Source organism: Lonchura striata, chromosome Z (assembly GCF_046129695.1).
Source record: "Lonchura striata isolate bLonStr1 chromosome Z, bLonStr1.mat, whole genome shotgun sequence".
Classification (NCBI taxonomy): Eukaryota; Metazoa; Chordata; class Aves; order Passeriformes; family Estrildidae; genus Lonchura; species Lonchura striata.
The window spans coordinates 21,426,603-21,444,824 of NC_134642.1; the positions used below are offsets into that span (position 1 = coordinate 21,426,603).

The window sequence follows — 18,222 nt, forward strand, 5'->3', positions numbered from 1 at the left end:
GGATCCCTGTGGGCTGTGGGTAGATCTCTGCATCTCCCATGGATCCCCGTGGGCTGTGGGTGGATCTCTGCATCTCCCATGGATCTCCGTGGGCTGTGGGGTGGATCACTGCATCCCCTGCGGATCCCCATGGGCTGTGGATGGATCTCTGCGTCCCCTGTGGATCCCCGTGGGCTGTGGGTGGATCTCTGCATCTCCCATGGATCTCCGTGGGCTGTGGGTGGATCTCTGCATCCCCTGTGGATCCCCGTGGGCTGTGAGTGAATCTCTGCATCCCCTGTGGATCCCCATGGGCTGTGGGTGGATCTCTGCATCTCCCATGGATCCCCGTGGGCTGTGGGTGGATCTCTGCATCTCCCATGGATCCCCACAGGCTGTGGGGGCAGAGCTGCTTCACCATGGTCTCACCACGGCCTGATAAGGAATCTCAGCTCTGGTGCCTGAGCACTTCCTCCCCTCCTTCTGCTCTGACCTTGGTGTCACCAACACAGTCTCCTTGGCTTTTTCACTATCTCACATAGTCCTACACACATTTGAATTTGTTTTGTGAAAGATTTGGAGATACTGGTTCTTAAATTGCCTTACAAAAAGTAATTAGACTTGCTATTTTTACTGTTACTCTCTGAGCTGATGTGTTTTCCTGGAAATAGTCTTGGGCAGAATTCAGTAAATATGGTCCTCAATAATTATAATTTCACTCAGTATTATTACTTCCCAGTGTTTAGTTGCTGTGGAACATGTGACTATTCCTGAAGTGATAGTAAGTGAAGAAAAATATGATAGGCCTACAAGGAAAATTGCCTGACTATTGAGATGGTCATAGACATAAAAGCGTGGAAATATCAGAAAAGTGAAAATAGAAAACTGTTCATAAGATTTACTAAGTTTAATGTCTCTGTAAAGCTGGATCCACTAGTAATATCTTCCTGAAATTCTATTTTTATTGAAATATTTGCATTTCTTTCCTGACTTTAGGTAATTTGGCATCACTTTGTGAGAAACAACTCTTACTTTCAAAGGTTTATTAAACCTTAACAAAATACAGCAAAGGACTGAATAAGGAGAAAGGACAGCATGCTGGGAGCTGATAATCATCTGCCACGAAGTCGTCCATAAAAATGGGTGCTTCACCTTTTATGCCCCTGGGGGTTGCATCAGACAATGCTGACCCCTCCTAAAGTCTGTCAGTCAGCTCTTCGCTGTCCATTGGTGGAGACTTTCTTGTAACTTGATTGCAGGTCAGGTGTTGTCATGCCATGCCCTTCTTTCCCCATTTCCCCATCAACTGTCCCATGCAAGGGCTCAAGTACACACCTTCTCTCCAAGTGTTCCGCACAAGTCAGGCTGTCCAGTTCCAGCAAGACAGAGGGTGTGAAAGGGCACTATAGGGAGAACAAACAACAAACCACAATAACATAACTATACATCAGTAAAGCTTCTCTTACCATACACACAATATTAATCTCTTAATTGTGAGGGGCAATAATGCCATTACTCATCTATAACATCTTGCCAGCCTTACTATGTAGTCAAGGAATGCACATATCCTGATGCAAATGATCCCTTGGTCACTTGGTATTGCTTACACAAGTAACAGTTGAAACCAACAGTATAAATTATATAGTTTAGAATAATATTAATGCTACTACTACTAACAACAACAACAACAACTTATATTATAAATCACATTTTGCAACTTAGTGTAATGTTGTAAAATGCAGTTACAGTAATCAACGTTTGGTATTTTGTAAAAAATGCTTCCTTTTCTATGCAAAAAATTTTTGATACTCAATATTCTAGGTACGTGAACTTTAAACTTGTCAGACTGTTATATTTGAAAATTATAGTAATTTGATTAAAATGTTGACTATAAGGCAAAAGGTTCAGTTAATAGAATCCATATGTAATTAAAGTGCAGAACCAAATGTAATCAGACCCCAGTGACTGGTGCCTTCATATTGATAGTTTTACAGTGGCCTCTGGGGTTGAAAGTTTACGTTACAGTTACGAATGTAGCTGTGCTCCAAAAAAAAACCAAGGCACTGTAGCTGTTGAAGCAGGTATGACAATGTCCCAGACTGTTAATCATATCACAGAAGTAGTTGATAGTCTGAGTTTTGGGGCTGTCTTCCACTTGGCACATGGAAGAAGCACAAGACTGCTGTATTGTACTAGTCAGAGAGTTGTATTCTGCAGCAGCACTGCTGCGTAAACATTCCTGAATGAAGCATGCCCAATGAGAGCAAGTAATAGTGTATTTTTTTAATAATATAGTTGCTTGATTTGTGTGAATTCATGTTTGAATCATCTGAAAGTTATAGACACAACACTATGTACCAAGCCACAAAAGAAGTTTAAAAAAGTTTCCTGAACTTAAAAAAAAAATAAAATATTTTCTCTGGACAGTTTTAAGAGTTGACATCCTGTGTTAGAGTTCTCTAATCATCACCAGCACAATTTACAATCAGAACACACAGAGAGCCAGTTCAGACCAGCTCATCTGTTGACTTTGGCAGAAGCCCTTAATCTCACTGTGTGTAGCTGCCACTTGAGAGCTGGGGACTCGGCAGAGAGCCGAAGCAGGGTGGGATGCAGGGTTGGTCAAGGCATGAACACATAGGCCTGCTTCATTTCAACAGCCATACACTGCTTTTTTTAATACTCTTTTCATTTTACAGCCTTTTTTTAAAAAAAACTGAAATTAAATGAGGACCTCTCATGAGCCACTGCGCTCCAGGCATAAGAAATTGTAATGTCTGGCTTCCAGAAACTGTCCCGTCAAAATGTGCTTCTGATTAGGTGGCTTAATTACAGCTGTGAAAACAATGTTGATTTAGGCCTCAAGATTCCAGTGCATGTCAGCCGTTATTAGCTAGCCTTGGACTGAAGCCACCATTTCAAAACTCTGCACCACTAAAGTCACACACTGCCTGACAACTTTTTATTTAGGCAGAAATGTTGCCAGAAGCAACACATTTTATGCAAAATATTTTTCATTGCGCAAATTTCAAATGTGACACAGTTGATGGACATAAAATACGTAGTTATGGGTGGACTTCACCAAGTCCAAAACCTAACTTTTGCAAACAAAACCCTACCCCAACACATCCCCCTCCACCATTTCAAATAGTTTTTTCCAAAGTTTGACTGACATAATGCTTAATTTTAATTCCTTTAATTCAGTTTTATTCCAAATCCAGCATGTTGGCTTAACCACCCAATTTTATTGCATCTAAATTTTCCTGACAGTTTCATTTGCTGTCGGGAAATAAAATTGCCATTTTTGCAACATGGGAAATAATGGCTAGTTTCAAAACCAATATGTTTGAAACTTCCTTTGCCTGAAGCAGGTTAAGGCACACACTCAATTTACTTTAGGGGAAAAAAGCTCATTAAATAGTTTTTAATATTTTAATATAATTTAAATAACTGCTTTCACAGTGGGAAGGCTTATTAGGCTCATGTATTTACACCTGCAGAGAGGTAAATGTTTGGATAATTAGGTGGCTTCCAATAAATCATTTTTCAGTTGAGGGTTAATACTGTAAACACTGTAGATGGACAGAAAGAGTGCTGTCATTACATTTCCACTTCTGGCATTTTACTTTCAAGTGCTTAAGAAAGAGGCTTAAGTGGGGTTGTTTTGGGTTTTGTGGGGTTTTTTTTCTGTTTTGGTTTGTTTTTGTTTTTTTTCTTTGTTTGGTCTGTTCTTCAGTTCTCTTTAATGACATGAATTGGCTAAGGAATGTGAGCGAATGTGTGTGGGTGTTAATTCTGAGCAGAGGTCGGTACTTTGGAAAAGTAAGATCTACATTCTCACTTCACTGTTGCTATGAAATTCCAAATGTCCATGCTGTGTGGTTTAATGGAAACCATGAAGTTCCTAAATGACCGCAGGTTTGTTCTGCTGTTAGGCACGAAACAAATCTTTCAAGTCATTGGCTAAGTCACAAAAAAGGAGGATCATCTTTTCAGGAAGGTAATCTCCTTTCCTTTTTTTTCCTTCATGGTTAGCATTTCTATGGCATTAGAAACGTGTTCCTAGTGAGGTACTGGAACTACCAGCTCGCAAACAAGAATCCTCAGTTCCCAGGACTGAAAACAAGACCCTTGAAAGCTTAAGCTATGTTCATCTCCTACCCTAAATGCAGGCCAGTGCAATTATAGTACCTTCAGGAGCAACTAACTGAAAATGAATTTTGAGAAACTAATGATTTGGATAAGGAAGCAAGTCTTAAGTGTAGGTTCAAGTTTGTCCTGTAAAAAATCATCATGCATTCTTTCTCTGCCTGCAGCAGATTAGTGGAGAGCAAGGCAGTGTATGCCTACACTTTATTTCATTCAGTTTTCAAAGGAAGAATACTGGAATAAGCTAGTCTTCTATTTTCTTTGCAAATACTATGTGGGGTTTCCTGAAAAAGAATGCTTCAGAAGTGCCCCAGTTGCTGTGGAGGGTGACTGTAGGTCAGGAGACAACCATGTGATGGCTTTTTCCTTATTAGACACCTTTGCACTAGTCTTTTGAAATGTGCTTCATTGGTAATGCACAATAAGTTTTATTAATCAGCCACATACATTTGCTTCCTGTTTGCTACACACTGCTATTTCTTTTGCCTTCTTCCCACACCTATCAAAGGAGCATTTCCAGGATCAAATTAAAAGAAACATTCATATATTATTACATATATTGTTAATGCTGCAGTAGAAATGAAAGTATTGAGACTGCAAGACAGGCTGTTATTTTGAGAACTGGATATTACAGACCAGGACATTTAACCCTGGGAAAAAGTTTTTACAAAAGAACAGAGCCAAGGACACAATTTTACTTCTTTATAGAAGAAAAGGAATATTCTCTACAAAGGCAGACAAATTCACTTCTTTCCGGACGCAAGGACTTTTACTCAGGCCAGAAGGTGCTTCCTCCTCCCTTTTGAAGAAGTTATTTCAAGAAAGAGAGCTGGGAAGCTTCTATTATTCCCTGCTAAACTGTGGGTTAAACATAAAGGGAATGTCTGTTTGTTCTGAGACTCTGAATTTGCTGAGAAATTTTTGGAGGGGATTAAAGCATAGCTGTGCCTGAATGAGTCTAACATAGATGCTTAAATGGTGAGTGAATCCATGCAATCCAGGCTGTCATCTTTCTGATAGTTTCTTGACATTTTAAATGTAGATCCTGTAAGTTATACTGTTGTGAATAGTTATTTTCTTGTTTTCACACCAGTTTGTTTTTATATTTCAAGCTATGTATTTAAAGCACTGCTTATAAGGAGAAAATTCAGTACTGATCTTCAGATATTAACTTTGATAAAGAGTACAAGATGTGTAGATGCACCCTGTGGATTGCAGTTCACTTGATCAGGATGATAGATAATAGAGAGACAATTTTTGTTGTCTTTTTGCTGTTCTTGTTTACTTTATACTAGTAGCTCACTGCCTAGATAACAGGGGGAAAACAAAGATTAGTGTATGACCTAGGGCAGTGTTGCCAGGAGCCTGTCTCTTTCTCAGCTAGCCTCAGAAATGTGTGTATGTGCAGCATGCGCTTGTAATGTAGCATGGCTAATATTACATGCACACATTAAGAAAAATAAAAATGGAAATAAAAAACATATCTATGTACACACACACATACACACACACACACACACACACTTTAAATTTTGTAAAGGAAAATCTTGTGTTAAGGGGTTTGTGTTTCCCTCTGGATGGCAGAGGCAATCATAGTCTCACCACCAGATGATTTGGTGCCAGCTAGCAGTCAGCTTCCCTCCACGGAAGACAACTGTCTCTGATGCTCTGTCTCTTGGTTTCTGCTTCTGGTGCAGTCTGTACTAGGGGTAAGGTCATGGGAGCACAAGGAGACCGAGTATTGTCTCTATTGTCCCCAGCAGATTTTACTGACAGAGCTAACCTCAATAGTCCACACAGGGGAGGGTGGATCCTCTTTAGGCCAAAGGGAGATAGTGAGCAGGGTAAAGAAGGATAGCAGCAAACCACAGCAGTCAACTTTATTTTGCGCCTTTCTAGAATTTATGAAATCAGATTGTTTTCCTGTTGGCTTGTTAATGTTCTTTTCCCCTGCCTTCTCCTACAATTGTGCATGTTTCCATCCTTTTCAACTGTGAAAAAAACCTTTTTATTACTTTCTGTGACATGTTTGCAGCAGAGTAACATATTTCTTAAAAAAATATATATTTGCCTACTTCCATTTGCTTGCATTTTGTACTTTAAGCATAAAAATTAATGTGACAAATGAAGAAAGACCAAACCTTTGAAACATATTAGAGAGTATGACTTACAGAGATAGACTGGAAATTCAATTATGCACAAGGCATAATATTGTTCTTAACACATAATTTTATTCCTGTAATGTTGGCATGATTTAAGGGAATACAAACAGCAAGTTTTTTTTGTTGTTGAGTCTTAAATATTTAAGATACTGTTTAATATTTACCCATCAGGGTTTTGGTATTTTATTTATTTATTTATTTATTTATTTATTTATTTATTTATTTATTTATTTGCTGTTGTTTCTAAGTTATGTAAAAAAAATTTTAATTGATGTCTGTGAAACAGACATTATGTAAAGAAGGCACAGTGTTGATCATAGTGAGGACCTGTTTTCCCCAGAGACTGAACTCTATGAAGCAGTTTGATCTGTTGAATAAACTAATCATTGTATAGTTTTTTTAAATGGGAAATGGGCACTCCATAGGGTAAAGAGCTTTAATGTCAGCTAAAAGGATGTTATTATGATAATGATCTTGATTATTCAAATAACATTTGTTTTCTTCAGTTTATTTAACAGTTCAGTTAAAGAAAGGGATTTTAAAAGAAATGTGCTTCTTAAACTGTAATTTCACTTCCCTATTTTACAAGAATTTGGGATGGTTTTTGAATTGTTTTAAAAATACCACCTTTTGAAAAGATAGGAGCCTCTTTTGCTCATGCAATCAGTTCACCCCATTTTTTTTTTCTTCCTTGTGGAAGGGAGGGTACCTTTAAAATGAACTGTGAATAATAAAATGTACTAAAAATATGGTCACAATTAGTGACCATATTAGTATTATTTATTTATAATCACCCACAGAGTTTCCCTGATACATGTGATGATATTAGGAAAGCAGTGACATTATGAAAGTGCAATGATTCCACTTCATCCTTTTCAGATGGTGTAACTCCTTGAATTCCTAAAGGAATTCCTATTTTCAAAGTCTCTAGAACTCTTAAAGCCACACTGATTTAAGGCACCACACCGTTGGATCTGGGTCTCAACTGAAGTTTGCCCATAAACTCATAGTTGACTCAGTAAATGTTGCCACAAAGCTGATATTGCAATACTTGCCTGTCTTAAATTTGTATATTCAACAGTACTTTGAAAGACTTCTATCCTAGCTAGGTGATGAAGATGATTTGACACATATAGTTTCTGAAGGCCAGAACCACAATAATGAAATAATTCACTAATTTTTCAGCTTTTGTTAGTACTGAGGGTCTTCTTTGATTGCAGAAGGATCATCTTGTATAGTGTTTATATACTTATGGTCAGGGGCCTGTTAGTATTTCAAGTCCTGTGTGACATCAAGTTTCCTTTCACATCTATTAAATCTGTTGCATTCTTTTGGGAGTCTGAGCTTTCAACATTGTAACTTAACCAGAGCTTTGTGAAGTTTCCTGACACATCAAGTCATACAGTTTAGTTTTAATTTGTATATGTCAGAACATCCTGTTGCTTTAAGTATTTTGAGTTTAATTTAATAATTTACGGAAGTTTTCTGTGCTTTAAATAAGAGATGTTTTAGAAGACTGTAATCTCAATGGAAGCTCTGAGTAAAGGAATTGAAGGTATAATTCTGAAATGTACAAGGCACACCAAATTAGTGAAACATCCTTGTTTTGGGGGTTTTGTTGGGTTGTTTTAGAAAACCTAATTTTTTAAACTTGTATTATACCTTTTTGGTTTTACAAACCAAAAGGCTGAAAAACAGTTTCCCAAATCTTCCTCTATGTTCTTCATGACACTTTTGATAGAAGTTTTACATATCTGATGAAAGTTTGGAGTGTTGTATGTGTTGGTGTTTTCTGAGTTTTGGGCTGGTTTTATTTGTTTGTAGCATGTGGTGGTCATGTCTGTTTTTGTTTGTTTGGGGTTTTTTTGTTGCTTTTAACTTTGCTTTTAGAACACACATTTGGCTTAAATATATAGGAAAGGATGAAATTCCATTAGCATTTTTTTATGTTTATTCAGCTAAAGTATGATTGGTATGCAGTAAATACTAATTTCGTTTGCCTAGTGGACTCATTTGAGCTGCATATTCAGCCTCACAGAAAGAGATTATCTTGTACTTGAGCTAAGAGCAATTCTTGGAGTCTTTGCTAAGGAATCCAGTAAGTATAAAAAGTGCTGTTCAAGTAATTATTAGATTTTTAAAAATTAATTTTAGTCTGAAATATAGTTGTATATATAGATTTGGCCAAAACCAACAGAAAAAGTAAACCTAGCTCACCCACACTCAAGTTGTTTATAACTCATAAGCTTGATTCCTTGCCCAGTTAATGTAATTTGGATCTTGAATTTACAGAAGACCTAAATATTAGCCATCAGCTGAAACAGAGCCTAAATTATTTTACCTAGGCTTATACTTCATAAGCAATATTGCTGGAAAGCCTGCTGTTTTCCCTGACCATTACTGTTATAAAACTGCCCTTTGGAACTCTGTTGAAGATACACTACTTCATATATTGCATGTAATCTGTGGGAGAAGTAGTAATTCCCTCTCGAAGTTACCTCAGCTAAATTTTACTGGGGATCAATGAACATTAAAGTACTTGCCTTGAATAAGCAAACAAAATTTAGAAAACTATACTAAACCTATAGGGAACCAAAGGTACCTCTTCCTGGTGAATCTGTCTATAATCTAATTTATGTGGAGTGGGGTGGAACCTTATCAGGATTTTGGCAAGGAGGTAGAAGCCTACACATCTGCAGTGGGCTGTCTAGAAAATCTGCATGCATTGGCCAGTGCTAAAAGGATGGTACCCTTTGTTCTCCTAATACCTTGATGATTTTATTAATAAACCTCCATTTTGAGAAAATTAAATTGGCAGTAACACTAGTTCACTTCTGAACATGGGGTATAAGTCAGTCATTCTTTGCTCCATCACTAGAGGATCTTTTTTAAGAGACTACTCAGTTTAATACAGTTATTTAGATTAACTGTGATTCAGATTAGCCTGTAGGCTAATACAACTGTGCAGGTGTTCTGACCCAAAATGCAAGTGTTTGTATTTTATATATGAGATTCCAATCAGTCGGCTTTTCAAATAGGTGCAGATATGTTGTATAAACCATGTCTGTATCCAGTTTATGGTCCTAGTTCCATTGTCTCAAAGAGTGAACTTTGATGTAATCCTCTGTAGCAGATAGTAAAGGCTGTCAAATCTTGACATCAGCATTTCTCTTGTCATTTCAGGATTACAAACAACACCAGATTATAATCTCAATACCTAGTGAACCAAAATAATATTTATTCACTTACAAGATCTACAGTAGTATTATTCACTATGAGGTCATGCATGTCCCTGACATTTCATTTTAAGTCTGAGTAATGCCATTTTCCTGCATGGAATCTGACTGAGGTGTTCACTATATTTTCTTCATTGCTGCAAAACTATCCACTTCTGCATTAGCAGCCTCTTCCAGAGGTATGTGAGTTCCAATTCTTTATGATTTGCTGCTATTCACCACCTTTCATATTCACCTTTCAGTTTGGTTCTATGTTCTTCCCATAAATTCCTGTCATGAGAGGAGTCTGCTTTACATCTTAATCAGTGTATTTCCTTTGTTGTTTTCCTTCATGCTTAGGACTTCTTTTGAGCTTCTACTTTCTACAGTCTTGATGTCTGCTTCTTTTTGTGAAAATAATTTTTTTTGAGTGGAAAAAGATTTCAAAGATTTTTAAAGAGAACTGCAAGGAGACTTTTCCCTGTAAATATGTTTGGAAAGAAAATAGAATACATAACCTATGTAGGCTTGCTGTAGTTTAGCAAACTAGAATTTTAAAGGGCTATGTAGTTTGTCTTTTGAACCCTGTCTTGCTGGAATTGTGGTAGTTGAAAGCCATAAGGGCAATAGAAGCTATTTGCTATAGTGGCTTTCATGATTTCACTGTCCAGACACCAGTGCTCAATCCAGACTCTTCTGCCCTCTTCAGCACAGAACACTTGAGCGTCATCAAGTACTTGTTACGTGCATATTGGCTTTTTAAGGGACTTTTCTGACCTACTCCATATATTTATATAGAAATATACTTGAGAGAACTAGTGAGCAAATTGAAGATTCTCAAGGCATCTGTCAGAAGAGTAATAGTGAGTTGCGTGTTTGGTGTTATTTTTCTACAAGCTATCAAGTGAATCCTAAAATGCTGATTTCCATATCTTTAATAGACAATTTTTTTATTAGCTATATAGATCCATATTTCTAGAAATACTCCTAAAAATATTGTGTATTTGGCAGAAATGCATATGAAAAATTAATATTCTGCATAACTAAAGATTTTTAATGCAAGAAAGCTGAGTCATAAAGATGCTTTCATTGTTTGCAGACCTTCCTCCTCTATGTTGTTAAGTGCTACTATTGTAAATAAATTAGTTTTTCCCCTCTCCTCTTGAAACAAAATTGCTGTTACAGTATATTTTTCTTAAGTATAAAGTGATTGATGTATTTTACTGGATCATTGTAATTTCCATTTTTGCCAAAATTGCTGTGATTATTAACTCTAGGATAGTTTTTGGTAAAAGATAAATGTACTGTTGGCAAAGGTCCACTATCCTTGTTCCATTTAGTAGCAGAATGCCTAAATTGTAGTTGTGCTGGTTCGTCGCAAACAGACAAAAAGGAAGGTAGCATTTTACTGTGCGTGAGCAGTTAGAGGGCAAGCAGACACCATGCACCTTGACCACCTATTATGAAGCTTTTTGCTGCAATGTCAAGTGAAAGCGAGTTAATTGGGTGAAGCTGTAGAGCATGTTAGGGGCATGGTAAAGGGTTGCTGTCTGACAGCTGAATGTCAGCAGAAGCTAGTGAAGTGTGGCTGAGAGACAGAGACCTGTCACAAAGTTCATGTGGACTGTAGCACAGTTAGGGAGATGAAACGTGGTTCTGTCTCACTTTCTCCCTCATTGCATTCAAGCACCTTAAGATTTCACACTGTATGTGTCAACCCTTGTTCTCTAAGCTGTTTTCTCCTAACACTTCTGCATTCAAATGATTGGACAGAAGATGCTAATGTTTGGCAAAATGAATGTAAATATACTTCTTTTCTTTTTCTGCTAGAGCAGCAGTATACATGCAACTCAAATGAAACTTTGAAGGTTTACGTCAGACAGTCACACTGGATAGGAACTGGGATGATGGCTGAATACATATCTCATGAGAATGTGAAGTTTGACACTAACTAGTGGAAAGCACTTTAACTGTTTTCCCATAAAAAAAGGCTAAGTATGGGGGGCTACTCTGTGAGCTAGTGGTGCCTTACCGTGGTGTTGTGACTCTGATTGTAGCCCCCTTCTCCCCTTCTTGCTAGAAAGAAGTAGAGTGCCAAGAGGGACCCATGAATGTATACCAATGTAAGGCAATGAGAAGATGAGGGAAAACTCATATAGTAGGAAATCCTTCCTTGGAAGGAAGAGAGGCATTGGTTAAAGGCAGGGATGATTTTACACACTGCTGTGAAACATAGAGTGGTGTCGTAACAGAAGTGTAGTGTACCTTTCAGTGTTGTTTGCAGCATGCAGCACAAAGTAAAGCAATAGTAATTTGGGTTGGCCACCCAAATTCAAAACAAATAAATAAGCAGAAGTTGCTTCCACTCATGGGAAAGTGGAAAGACAGTGGTAGGCTTCATGGGCAAAACATACTAAGAACTTATGTTCTAAAGTAATCAAAGCTCTTGGATTAAAATCAAAACAGGCCAGTCATTTCACTATGAAAAAAGAGCACAACTTTGTTTGTCTAATGTTTTGGTGTTAACAGCGATGTACAGAGAATTTGACCTAAAATGGGGAAACTTCCTATTTCTGAAGCGTCTGGAACAAAGGCTTACAATATAGGCTGCGTGTGGAATTTGGCCAAAACTTTTAGAGAACATCAAAATTAGCAATGCAAAACCAAGTTATTTGTCTTTAAGCCAACAAAATATTGAAGATAAAGTGTTCAGCTGGAATGATAATCCATCCAATCCTGTGTGTTCTTCAGGCATACCATGTTTAAATGCATTTGAATGAAACATAATTTTATTTTAAAAAATACAATATATGATGAAATCTTTCTCTTAATTGCTTTTAATTGACTCCAGAGTGTGATTTCACTGAATGAAGTAAATGCAAGAGCTTTAGGAAAGTAAGAAAAAATTATAATTTTCCTATATTACAGACTCATATTTGTTTAAAAACTGAAAGTGGAAGAGGGAATTCTTGGTAATGAAAAGAGCCATTAATATTGTTGTCTAGCAGCATCCAAAGTGTGTTGTGAGTCTAACTTTCTGATTTAGTATGGAATGAGCTGGCAGCCCACTGAATTATTCTCTGATAGTAAATTGTCTGCACAATCCAGGCAGGAGTGCTGACAATTAAAATTTATACCAAATATTACCATTTTCTTACATTGTGTCAGATCACCAATTTAGTCCTACTGCCTCAGCACACAGAATTGCAAGATCACTGATACGGGAAGCACACTTTCTAATTTTGGTCAAACAATTCTTACTTTGCAAAAATTTGTAACTAACACTGTATTACTGGCCTTCATCCACAGGTAATACTTTCAATTTTGAATTTGTAACTAACACTGTATTACACTGACATCCATCCTCAAGTAATACTTTCCATTTTAAATACCCATTTGTAGCATTTGATTATTTCAAATAAGTAAGAAAGTAAGAAATGGCTCTTGGAGCTACTTTTAACAGAGAAAAAAAAAAAAAAAAAAAAAAAAAAAAAAAAAAAAAAAAAAGGTGCAGCATACTAGAATTCCCTTGGCATTACCTGGCAAAAGGAACTCAGTTTTGGAAATAGCAGTCTGAGTAGGAGGTTGTGAATGATCTAAAAATGTATATCTTTCTCTATAGGGAAATAGGTTTTCCATGTAAGTGCTGCAAAATTGTTATCAAAGACAGTGGTTCTTTTTTTAACACTTACTGGAATTGATATTGCACCAGTGAAATGATACAAGGATAGCATAGGTGGGGGAAGCTGAAAGGAATATTACTGGCCATTTGATTTGCTGTCTACTGGTATTACTGTGTATTTGTATGTTGTAGAGTTGGGCTGAGAGGAGTGAATATCAGAAATCAATATAAAGAAATATATTGACTGTTTCTCACTTTCCCCCCACCATTCTCTGTATCTGTGCTTAACTTAAAATTCTTCCTACTCTTGAGAAACTGTACTACTGCCTTCCCAGAGATTTTAGGGGTTGCTAGAATTCTGAAGAAACTAAAGTGACTTTTCCCTCTGCATTTCTGTTTACTGACAGGCATCTTTACACACCTAAGTTTCCTGTATTCTGGCAAATTACAGATCACATTTTGGCCTTGTAATTCAATAATTTTGTTTTATTTACATTGAGATATAACATTGAACTTGTTATTACACCTACACTATCACACAGGTAGGGAACTGTCATAACTTGTATTCAGTATTAATCTTCATGCCCTTTTGTCTCTGATTTGGTCTCTTCTGATTCATGGCTTTTTTATCTCAATTGAAGCCAGTTGTTATTGCATGTATAACCCAGAAGCCTTAATGCAGAAAAATCTTATCACTAGTTATTATTCTGATTTTCTAACAATATATTTCTAATAAGGTGGCATGTTACGTGTCAGAAGAAAGCAGTAGAGAATTTTGGGCTACTGTGTTTTGAAACTGAGTACCGGAAAGCAGTTTGAAGTGACAAAAATTACTGATGGGAAACCTGAGAAGTGGAAGAACCTTTTGTAATAACATACATAGCTGAGGGAAATTGAAAAGCTGTGAAAATTCTCCAGTAAAATTACATTTGTGTAGATTTTGGAAGCTGAAACTGTTCTGAGTAATTTTGCAGCTTCAGCTGCAGAGTTTTCTGCTGCAATTGAAGATAAACTGTTACAAGTATACTGTTTATTTTCTTATGTAATTAGCTGTACCACTGTCATAACACATGCATAGTCTTCTAATTTCAAGTATCCAACTGTGCATATTTTTCCACAAATATGGATATACAAAAGCAAAATGGGCATCTTTGATCACAACATGATGCTTTTCGGTAGCCTGACATTGCAATAAAAACATAATATAAGGATATAATAAATTATGGTATCAAAATATTCCATCACAATATCATAATAAAGCATCCCACTATAAATGAGTTTTAACTGTGGTAAAAGAGCTCAGATGTCATGAGACAACTTTTAAACTAGATCTTAAATTTGACTATAGGTTAGTCACAGAGCAACAATAGAGAAGGACTGTTTTGAAAATCTTGTCCATGTCTAATAAAATTTTTGAATTAACTAAAGTTTAGAAAGCAATTATTCCATAATATGGAGTAATTTTTCAGATTTTGTCTTAAAGAAAACATGTTTTTTAAAGTTAGATGATTAAACTTTGAAACATATGCACAGGACATGACCAGTTACTATATTACATAAATATTTTGAAAGCATGTTTTTGCTAGATGTATGTGTCCTAGATATATATTTGCCTAATGAAGTGTAGCAGTTCAGATAGAGTCATGTATGGCTTACAGTGTAAATAAAGGTGCCAAACAGACATCTTATTTCAAATAAATAATTCCTCTTTTAAAAATTATATAAATGCATATCTATATGATGGATTATCACCACAGCTCTGGCATAGTCATATAAGTTTGTCAATTTAAGACATTCTTTAGAAAGGTGTTTAAATACAATAAAGATGAAAGAAATCTGTTAGGGAAATTATAACTGCCTTTAAATTCCTCTGTAAACATATATGTTCAGAAAATGAATATTATGACAGTTCTGAGTATTTTTTCTTCTAACCTATAGAATACTATTTTTTTTAAAATTCATTATGAGGGTATGTAAAGATATTGAATCAAAACAAAAACTGTTTTTTACATCAATAACATTGCTATTAAGTCTGATTTCTCTTCTGTTCAGTGATTAGAATTCTGTTCTTTGTAAGAAGTACAGCACAGGCTCTAGATAACTAACCAGAGCTTCTTTTTCCCCCAGAAGTGAATATTTTACTGTAGCATAATCTGTTGACTTGCTGCCAATCATTAAGTTTCTCTTTTTTTTTTTTTTCAACTCTCAAAGGAAATCTGATTTATTTTCTCTTTACTTTAATGCCATATTTAAAATATAACCCTCACTATCACTTGGAAGAGAGTAATATGTGAGTGTAATCATAGCATGATATTTTTCATTCATTGTGGTATGCTGATTAATTGAGGTGTTGAAAGCAGTACAAACCAATATGTTTAAATTTGTCCTCAATATTTGTTATCCGGAGTGGAACCCATTTGTAGCTTGAAGCTTATTGATTTATTTTCTTTTTTACATATGGGAGTTTTTTTAGAACATCACAAGTTGTTTGTGTATTTCAATACTGTTGTAATGGTTTTAATGAATGATTCTTATTTTAGAGAGAATTTTGTGTGTGGTCATCTGATTATAGTGTACAAAGAAGAGGCTGTTAATTGGTGTATTAGCCTTCACTGAGATCTCATTTCAGGTCTGCTGGTACACTGAGATCTCATTTGTGCATTGGCTTTTTAGTGGTTCTCATTTGGTAGAGTTGAGCCCAGAAGGACTGAAAAACTAGTGGTACAGATCTTGTTAGTCCTGCTGGTTATCTCATCCTCGGCAGACCTAAAATTTAGAAAAACTCAGGGCACTATCTCATTTTAATTATGTACTTCAAACAGTCATCTAAATTTGCTACTGTATGAGTTCTTAATGGAAGTCTAACATAACCTAGTAGTTTGCAGTGGCTGCATTATAGCTTGTGGTGAATCAGGAAATCAAAAGAGTTCATATCAAAGGGGCCTGTCGAAGTAGGTCTTAGAGGCAACAATTGATTTTTCTTCAGCAATGGTAACAGAGGAAAGGAGAGTCTTTCACAAATATGTCTTTATACATAAGACTGAGACTGGATTTGTTGAAGTATGAATATACACACCCTTCATCCTCTCCAGATATATATTAGTTTGTGTCTCTGTAGATATGGGTTTATGCCTCAATGTGTATGTGTTTATATATGCATTTATACTCTTCCTTAAATACTGAAGAGAGTCCCCTGCAAGAGTGCTCTGAACCTCAAAGATACTGAAATGGCCATTTAGTGTGTTAATTTTTTTATTCCATAATTATGCTTTGCATGTGATGCTTTCACATTATAAGATCTGATGAAATTTTTGTTAGTTTCACACCATGTAGTGCATTGGTAAAGGACAGAACTACAAGGCATTGAGTTTTCTTGTTTAGGGGAATACAGAATGTCTTTCTTTATAATTTTTAAAAGAATTGTTAGTATTGATATACTGATATTATCCATAATCTTTAAAAGTACGATGCCTGATGCTTTGGTGCTGGAAGTTCTTTAATGTTGAATTATCTGTTTGAAACTTACTGAAATATGAATCATATTCCCATCAATGTGAATTCAGTGTGTATTTTCTTGCCATTTTCTTACAGGCTAGTGTTTGAAGAGTATTAAGTGTTTGATTTCAATTGGTGATAAAATATATTTTAAAAAAACCAAGACAAATACATGTCATAGTTACCATGACATGTATTTCCTAGTAACAGTGACAGGGATACTGGAAAAAGTTTGTTTATTTGATAAAAAAGAAATCTGGCAATTGTAATGAAGAGGGGGTAGAAGTTCTCTATGTTTGTAGCACTTCAAATATAGTGGGTTATTTTTTTTTAACACTTACTTGGGCAGAATACCTGAGAAAATATTATTTGTTTCTTTCTATTAAATATGACTATTGGTTCTCAGGTATCAAATTGTTTTAAACAAGAAGCAAACACTTGCAAATACTTCATATACATACCTTTGTGAAAGGAATTTAACAGTAAATATAAATTCTCTTTTTGCTTTGTTTTTTAAATTTTTTATTTATCATTTCAGGAAACAAGAGTTCAAACATCAGTGTGGCTCCAAGCTAGAAATTCAGCCTGACCAGAGTTCTGTCCTAGACTTTTTGGCATTGCAAGCTGAACCTGACACATCCTACAGTGTTATGCAAAACAGAGACAGTTCTCTGTCTTCAATCTGTTTCTTCAGTCTGGATGTCACATCCAATCCCAGAAGAACAATGGAAAATGGATTTTCAGATTCTTAGTATCAATAATCTTCTAGAAGGGAAAATTATATTAATGTAAAATGATGCAATTAAAGTGTAATTTTTTTGCGATCTTTGAATTGTAGCTCAGCGTTTGTATTTTTTGACATTAATTTTACAGTTTTATGAAAATGTGCATTTGTATGTTCACATTTCTGCACCTGTCAGTTTTGCATACTGAAGCAGTTATTTCTTTAAACTTTTATTTATTGCCGTTGTTCATTTTTTATGTAGTATATTTTTAAATGTTAGAGAATGACACATTTTGGGTAATTTTCCTCAGTCTTAAAAAAAAAATCAATAAGCCATTTTAGTCTCTATCTATCAAAGTTGTTTCATACTTGTCTATTTTAAAGCAGGACTGCAATACTTTAATAGGATTGAGAGAGCTATTTGAAATGTATGCCAATGATTCCTGTCATTTCATGGCAGCCCTGCCATGGTTCACTGAGCCCCCTCTTTTCTCTTGTCAGCTCAACTGAAGACAAGCATTTAGTTGCAAACTTTAAGCAGGTTGTGCAAAACAGAAATGATGTGACTGCTTCTCTTCCTGCACAATAATGTCACTGCTGGTCAATGTGAGAAGGTCAGGTTGCTCCTTGTAAAGCTACATGATACCACTTGCCTATTTGAACAAGTTCAGTTAACCACTGAATCTGGTCCCTGCAGGCGCTGAAAACTCACCCTTTTATCAAGTCTGCATTTCATAAGAAAGAACAATTGTGGAGAGAGGATTTCTGATGATATGTTTATATACTTTATAAGGACAGTTCCCAAACCAGTGTTGCAGGTAATGTATTTAGTTTAAGCTGAAAGACTAAAAAGTAATGGCTGTTTTGACCTTCAAA

The 18,222-nt window shown here is 35.9% G+C and overlaps 1 protein-coding gene across 1 annotated transcript in view; it reads left to right on the top strand.

The window, feature by feature from the left end:
- CCDC171 (coiled-coil domain containing 171) overlaps window positions 1-17,273 on the top strand; it is a 161,251-nt gene extending 143,978 nt beyond the window's left edge. Inside the window, exon 25 of the mRNA XM_077790231.1 lies at window positions 17,161-17,273. Coding sequence (XP_077646357.1) covers window positions 17,161-17,198 — 38 coding nt within the window. The 3' untranslated portion in view covers window positions 17,199-17,273. The remainder of the gene's footprint in view (window positions 1-17,160) is intronic.
- Window positions 17,274-18,222: the final 949 nt, after the last annotated feature.